General features: G+C 43.1%; 1 protein-coding gene across 1 annotated transcript in view; it reads left to right on the forward strand.

Moving 5' to 3' along the window:
* Nucleotides 1-934: 934 nt before the first annotated feature.
* Nucleotides 935-8,585, forward strand: part of LOC125311907 (zinc finger protein 835-like) — a 24,462-nt gene continuing 16,811 nt past the window's right edge. The window contains 6 exon segments of the mRNA XM_048270275.1: nucleotides 935-1,031; nucleotides 4,249-4,298; nucleotides 5,002-5,069; nucleotides 5,363-5,553; nucleotides 6,343-6,855; nucleotides 6,858-7,170. Coding sequence (XP_048126232.1) covers nucleotides 935-1,031; nucleotides 4,249-4,298; nucleotides 5,002-5,069; nucleotides 5,363-5,553; nucleotides 6,343-6,855; nucleotides 6,858-7,170 — 1,232 coding nt within the window.

Raw genomic sequence — 8,585 nt, forward strand, 5'->3', positions numbered from 1 at the left:
GTACTTCACAAGTCCCACTTTGAAAACATCCATTATTTACATTTTTCATGCATATAGAAAATAGTTAGTGAAATGACAAAGGAGGAAGTGGTGTTAAATAACCTGTACTATTGAGTGCTTTATTGTGCCTTTGCAGTATGACATTTTTGTTACAGTCACAGTGTACAGTAATTGAAATAGATGCTGGTAGGACAAGTATGACATGCTGGTTGGGAGCTTAGTTTTGTGTCTAAATCACTTTGACTCTTCCAAAACCTGTAGTGTGACCCATTAGATTTTGAATTGAATTTGCAAATGACTAGTTAGAGAAAGAGAGAGAGAACTGAGAACATTTAATTTCCCATTGACTATATGTATACAATTTTTACTTTTTTTCCATGATAATATTAACAGGGTGTTAAGTGACTCAGATCAAATGTCATTGTATGTATAGAGTGTATTAATCCAAATGTTACCATTATGCCACTATGAAACCCATGTTACCAAAATGCCACATCATGTTACCAAAATGCCACATACGTTACCGAAATGCCAATGAAGTTACCGAAATGCCACAAAATAGGTTACCGAAATGCCAAAATAGATCTCTCTTTCTCTCTCTCTCTTTTTCTCTCTCTCTCGCTCTCTCTTTTTCTCTCTCTCCCTCTCTCTCGCTCTTTCTCCCTCTCGCTCTCTCTCTCCTTCTCTCCCTCTCTCTCTCACTCTGTCTCTCCCTCTCTCTCTCTCTCTTTTTCTCTCTCTCTCTCGCTCTCTCTTTTTCTCTCTCTCTCTCTTTCTCTTTCTCTCCCTCTCTTTCTCTCTCCTCTCTCTCTCCCTCTCTCTCTCTCTCTCCTCTTTCTTCCCTCTCTCTCTCTCTCTCTCTCTCTCTCTCTCCCTCCTCAGGGCTGTCCTCCCCTCCTCCTGCCTTCAGGAAGGGTCCTCCTGCCTTGGCTTCATGCCAGGAAGGAGGGCTGCCAGGAAGGCCGGCCCCCCTGCTGACAGCAGCGACTCAGATGAAGAGTGGACACCCAGCCTGGAGAGGAGGCCTCCAGGTACACACACACACACACACACACACACACACACACACACACACACACCCAGTCTGGAGAGGAGGCCTCCAGGTACACACACACACACACACACACAGTCTGGAGAGGAGGCCTCCAGGTACACACACACACACACACACACACACACACACACACACTGAAGAGGAGGCCTCCAGGTACACACACACACACACACAGTCTGGAGAGGAGGCCTCCAGGTACACACACACACACACACACACACACACACACACACACACCCAGTCTGGAGAGGAGGCCTCCAGGTACACACACACACACACACACACACACACACACACACACACACACACACACACACACACCCAGTCTGGAGAGGAGGCCTCCAGGTCAACTTACAGCATGAACATAGTATAGATAGATAGATAGATAGGTAGTGTATATAGATACTTTATTGATCCCCATGGGGAAATTCAAGGCCATGTTTGAAACATCTGATTCCTCCTCTCCAGCTCCTCGTGCCTTCAGAGCTCCTGTCAGAGTCGCCCCTGTAAGGCGTCCTCAGCCCTCCGCTGCTGCCCCAACAGCTCAGGTGAACACCGAGACGTTTCTGCCCATGCTAATTACAGTAGATAGGGAACAATCATACGTTGTGAAATAAAATGTGAAATAGAAAAGGAATATGCTCCACCACAGTTTACAGTTTTTTATGTAATGATGATTAAAGGACACCTGTCTGTGTCTGTTTCCTGTGCCTGTATTAGTTTGTTGTCTCTTCTTCATACAGCCAAGCAGTCAGGAGACTTCACAACTGATCAGCAACGACAGCAAGACTTTTCCGACAGTCAGGAAAGGCAGTCAGACTTCTCACACAATCAGAAATAGAAACCGCCGCTCTCAACCAATCAGCAGCGATGCACAGTGTCCTCAGGCCTTAGAAGCGGATCCCACAGAACAGGCTATGGAGAAAGAGGGGAAAAACATACACACACACATTCACTAACACACACACACCAGGGTTCCCACGGGTCATGGAATTTCTGGAATATGGAATTTTGGAAAGTCAATTCCAGACATGGAAAGTCAGGGACTTATTATAATTTTGGGGGTAAAGTCATGGAATATCAGGGAATTGTGTTGCAGCAGTTTTAAAATGAACTTGGCAAATACATTAACACATATATTTCTACTCAGAATTGGTGTATATCTGGTTATTAGCTTTACTGCGTGCTTGAGTAGTTGTGATTAGCCCAATTATTATTCAATGTCCATTTATTCATCTGTTGCTTTAAAAAAATAAAAGATTATTGAACGCTACGCGACTGTTATGAAATCTTTGGTCGGTATATTGTACCCTTCATTATATAGTAGGTCATGGAAATTCAGTTTTTTTATTAGGTAAAGTCAGAAGTCATGGAATTTTACATTTCACTTGGAGTGGGAACGCTGACACATAGAGAAAGAGAGAGAGAGAGAGAGAGAGAGAGGGCATGTAGAAGGCAAAACAAGCAAGCACACATCACTCAACACAATTGAGGCAAATTAATGAATGTATTTTTTCTTGAATTTAATAAAAGTCAAAAAAGGAAGTTTGTTTGGCACTGCTGTTTATCACGTCCCTGTTACAAAGAGAGACTGTGTGGAGACTGTGGCTGGACAGGCAGGAAGAGAGCAAAAGCCAGCAGCAAAGAGACCTGGTGAGAGGGTTTACAGAGGAGAGATAACAATGTTTACAGTTTTATTAAACAGTAAAGGCAAACAAGCAGTGGTGTAGTCTATGTGATACGCAGGACTACGCTGTATACCCACTTAAAAAGCATCACCATCTCAGTATACCCACTTAAAATAGGCAAGGACACGTATTAAACATTTGGGGTTGATCACAGTATACCCACTACAGCTAACTAATACATCACAGTATATCCACTACAGCTAACTAATACATCACAGTATACCCACTACAGCTAACTAATACATCACAGTATATCCACTACAGCTAACTAATACATCACAGTATACCCACTACAGCTAACTAATACATCACAGTATACCCACTACAGCTAACTAATACATCACAGTATACCCACTACAGCTAACTAGACTACACCACTGCAAATAAGTAAACAAGTTTGTTGTGTGTCTGTGTGTGTGTCAGGTTTGTCAAAAGGAGAGTGGTTGAAACAGCAGAGAGATCAGCCGGAGAGCTACAGACGTGGAGGCAGTCTGCGGAACAGACCCAGAGTGAGCTATACAGAGGAAGACGAGCCAAAGGATGAAGATTACCTGTGTGAGCCGACATTTTCTTTTTCAAGATCCTTTTGACAGCCTGCCGTTCTGTGACTTATATTTCAGTGTAGCATGTCTATCTACACACCATTTCATTTCTAATCTTTCAAGATGGCAGGCCTATTCTTCTCCGCAGTGACACCTATTATATGTATTTATACAGCCTATAAATTGTGCCTCTTGTCTCCAACTCAAGTATACTTTATAATGCTTTATTACACAGCTCTTCAGAGTGCTGCAGAAAGTTCCATTTACATAAATGGGCCTTCCTAACGTGCGGGCCTATGTAAAATCTATATCATCACCGGCAAAGTATATGATCACCTCTGTCAATGGCAATGGCTTGATTAACGTCTTTCATATCCCTCCGCAAAACGTCTGTTCGCTTATTGCAATGGAATTTCATTGAAAGGGAAAGTAAGCTAGTTGCCACGCAACACCTGAAACTGTCAAGTTCTATCTGTGTGGCGAACTGTTTATTTTGTCAGTGGAAGACACGAAACAGTAGCAAAATCATTTTTAAAGATCCATTGTGTTAGGTTTCTTTTCTCGTTTTGGCAAGTAGCCATGTAATAAGCAGGATAATGTATTGTCCGCCAGTAATTATCAGAAAATAAGTCCCTTCAGGTCGAAAGCAAAACCCCTCCGCTGCGCGTCGGGGTTCTGTTCTCCCTGTCGGGACTTATTTTCTGTTAATTACCAGCGGACAATACATCCCTTACATGATGCCTCACCTGGAGCGCAATAACCACTGCGTCAAGTAGAACAGCTCCTCAAAGGTTGATCTGCTGACTACTTCACCATTTTCAGCCATTTTGATATGTTTTCACAGCTGCTCTGTTCTTTTACAACAGAACGATTGTGGTCGCATCACAGTGTAAAATGAATGACCTCAGAGTTGTTCCTTTTCTCTGCAGACTGCGAGGACTGCGAGTCTTTCTACATTGATGAGTGTGGGGTCCACGGCCCCCCAAACTTCACCCCCAACACCCCAGCAAAACGGTACAAAATAGGACCGCCGCTGTGCAGTCCTGCACATTCTCTCCGCAAAAATAAATCACGCTTGTCAATTTGTCTTCATCTCCTACTCCATCCCATACTATGTAAATGAGTGTGTGTATGTGTGTGTTTGCTTTTGTGCATTATGTGTGGGTGTGCGTGCGTGCCTGTGTGTGTGCATTTGCTTGCGTGCGTGCATGCATATGCCTGCATGTCTACTGTGTGTGCATGTATCTTTATGTGTGTGTTTGCGTGTGTTCATGAGTGCGTGTGTGTGTGCATGTGTACTGTACAGTCACTAAATATATACATACGTATATTACTTTATTGTATAGATCCCCATACACAAAACTTGGCATGCATTCAGAGGGTGTCATAATGATCCTACACTTCAAATTCCATGCAGTTTTGAACCTGTCAGCCAAAGATACAGTACCTGCGATTACAATGCCTTGTTTTGCTTTTTCGATTTTTAACTAGGTGGCGCTATACATTAAATGAGTGGTTATGGGATGGGTTGTCATGGCCCCTGGAGGCCAACATACAAAACAATTAGTCATCCTAAGCCAGGGGTACTGCATAGGCAGACTGGTCCGTATCCAGACCCAAACAACATTCAATACGGACCGCCACCAAGCCTTATTGCTGCCTCTTTCCATGTTTAGTTCATCTGAATTGAAACAGGTGACTTGAAATGTTTCCACAGATATACAAGAGTCGCCACACAGATGAGTACATCGACGCCAAGAGAGAAACTCACTCCAACTGGATGAGGTTACGTCCTTTACTTCTCTTAACGCTTTCACTTGTAGGTGCAGTCTGCAATTCTATTCAAATACAGTTTCAAATTCAGTGAATTGCTTCTCACAGTCCTCTAGCTGTCCGATGTGACGACATTCCAGCCAATCAACACATTGCCTCAGGAGCACTGTCTAGTCTGTCCCTGTTTTCTGCAGTTCACATTCTATTCTTCTGATGATATGCCAGTGATATAAACTATTTATTTCAACAGCTTTAGATACTGTGCTGTATAACTAGTATTAAAAACTATCCAATTTCTCCATCAGGTATGTGAACTGTGCTCGTGATGGTGAGGAGCAGAACCTGGTGGCGTTTCAGTACAGAGGGGGGATTTTACACCGCTGCTGCAAGCCCATCGTCCCAGGAGAGGAGCTGCTTGTCTGGTATGGAGAGGACTACGCCAGAGACCTGGGCCTCAGCTTTGACAATCTGTGGGACATCAAGAGCAGCGGCAAAGGTAGCAGCAGCAGAACAGTCACTGCTAACAACTTACCTTCATCTGCTGTGAACACAAAGAAGCTCACATATGCCATCTAGCCCAGCCTCATCTAGTGAGATCACATCATCCTTCCTACAACAGAGGGTTAGATGAGGTCACCACCACTGCACTCAACTACTCTCATTGACGTGTTTATCCTAGAGTTTTGTACAGCAGCGGTACTGTCATGTGCCGGCAGTAGGTAACCAAGCAAAATAGCCACTTAAACAACAGAACCATCAACAGATTCCAGGCATTTGCTCTGAAAAAAGATGGCAATCACAAAGCATGTTGTTGCATGGTCATGACTTTCAAAATAACAACAAAACAATTTAAAGATGACATTGGCTGTTTAATTGCTTTAACAGTGTGCAAGTAAATGTTGTTATATTACTGATCATGTGAAGATTTTGCAGTGCTGCTTAAAATCTAGAAGCAGTGCTGCTCCGCTGTTGAATACATTGTAGAGGAAACACTGCATTGTGGCCAGAATTTTACACAAAGCAAACAACTCAGCTTAACCTGCTGTCAAAGTATTTGGATGTAAATGAACGTGGTGGTTAATGAGCAGTTATATTTCACATCCAACTGAAGGACATGAAACCCTGATGAGTGTCCTCCTGTATCTGTAATAAGATTATGTTATTGTTAGTAAATAATTGTCTAAGTTTGAAGATTGTGTCCGTAAGGATTATTGGAGAAATGATTAAAATGATGTTTACAGTTTCATGTTTACCTTTCTGTTTCTCTTTTCGTTTTCTCTTTTAGAGGCGACAGCGTCTCAGGTGTTTTCCTGCTCCCTGTGTCCATTTTCCTACACGGCTCAGATCTACCTGCACAAGCAAATCAAGAGGAGCCACGTGGACGAGTATGTGCGACTGCTGAGGTCTGGAGAGATCAGATCAGAGACGCTGGCACCCTCCACAATCAGCAGCAGCAACCACAACACACAACAGAACTCAGCAACCGGTAAAGTCACACATCCCCATTCAAAACAGAGAGGAGCAATTGACCAGAGAGGTCACCCCTGCACTCAGTGTGGCAAGAGCTTCACTCAAGAGGGACATCTCAAACTACACCAGCGCACTCACACAGGAGAGAGGCCGTACCGCTGCACTCAGTGTGGCAAGAGCTTCACTCACCGCTGCACTCAGTGTGGCAAGAGCTTCACTCAAGAGGGACATCTCAAACTACACCAGCGCACTCACACAGGAGAGAGGCCGTACCGCTGCACTCAGTGTGGCAAGAGCTTCACTCAAGAGGGAAGTCTCAAACTACACCAGCACTCCACACAGGAGAGAGGCCGCATCACACTCAGTGTGGCAAGAGCTTCACTCAAGAGGGACATCTCAAACTACACCAGCGCACTCACACAGGAGAGAGGCCGTACCGCTGCACTCAGTGTGGCAAGAGCTTCACTGGACAGCGTGATCTCAAACGTCACCAGCGCACTCACACAGGAGAGAGGCCGTACCACTGCACTCAGTGTGGCAAGAGCTTCACTCGAGAGGGAAGTCTCAAACTACACCAGCGCACTCACACAGGAGAGAGGCCGTACCACTGCACTCAGTGTGGCAAGAGCTTCACTTATTCAGGGTCATTAAAGACACATCAATGCACTCACTGGAAAGAGCAGTAACTTTACTTTTGGTGAAACAAGAAGTTTTTTCTTAGCAAAAGCTTCTCTTGCCCTTAAAGAAATAACAGTAATGGTAATAAATTATTTTTTATTATTTTCTTAGTTTGAGAACACTCACAGTTTTAAAGACTTTGAACTCCAGTATTTGGTGTTGTGACAAGAAGCATGTGACATATCTGAAATAAATGTACTTTTATAATCTGGAGAGGCTTCATATGACCAACAGTTTTAACTTTCTTGAATGATTGTTATTGTTTTTAATGCTGAAATATAATTGTTTTAAGGGCATGTAAATACATTGTGTGTATGTTGTGTATGTATTGAGAATCTATATTAATATTTTTCAAGGAACCTACATGAAGGAATTCCATGTACATTTTGGTGAAATTATATACACCAAGTCGATCAAATATCACAAGAAAGCAAGGATATTATAGCTCTAGTATTGATTCACATTGCATGCATGCAGAAGTCTGTAGTAACCCATTAGCAAACAAGCTGAACTGCGGACAATTATACTTAACATTCCCTTCATGTGTAAAGTTTACAGAGCTGGCATTTGGAAGTTCCTGATTAGGCAACTCCAGGCTGTAGCGATGAGCTGTCTGAATGTTTCATGCTGTATTTCATATAATTGTGTGAGTGTGGGTAGTAATTGTTAAAAGGGTTAAATTGTCGATCATCAATTATTGTAATGAATAAAGGATATACGTCTTATATTTGTCTCATGAATCATAATACATTGTAAACAACTTACAGAAAACCCAAACAAATAGCAGTCAAGTACAACACCTGAGAAGTCAATGCAATGAATGGATTAGCTGCCTTCTTTATGGACATGAACCAGTGAAGGTTTTTATCAAATACCAACTCATAAACTTGATATTTAGACGGTTTGTATTTTTAAAAAAAAGAAGAGGCAGAATTCCCCCATCTCTAGTGGTCAATGTGACTAGTATACAGGTAATTGTTCTGTCCGCCCTGTAAAACAGTGAGCACAGGCTCAATGGATCAGTTCCCATAGGAAACGAATGGCTCCAGCGGGAACTGTTCCTCCCGGTAGAGCTCTTCCATTCTGGGCTTTATGGAAAAGGGATCCTCCTCTTCTAGAGAACTCTTCCATTCTGGGCTTCATGGAAAAGGGATCCTCCTCTTCTAGAGAACTCCGGGTTCCATTCTGGGCTTTATGGAAAAGGGATCCTCCTCTTCTAGAGAACTCCGGGTTCCATTCTGGGCTTTATGAAAAAGTGATCCTCCTCTTCTAGATAACTCTTCCATTCTGGGCTTTATGAAAAAGTGATCCTCCTCTTCTAGATAACTTCCATTCTGGGCGTTATGGAAAAGGGATCCTCCTCTTCCTGTCGTGTTTCTA

Source organism: Alosa alosa, chromosome 18 (assembly GCF_017589495.1).
Source record: "Alosa alosa isolate M-15738 ecotype Scorff River chromosome 18, AALO_Geno_1.1, whole genome shotgun sequence".
Taxonomy (NCBI): Eukaryota; Metazoa; Chordata; class Actinopteri; order Clupeiformes; family Clupeidae; genus Alosa; species Alosa alosa.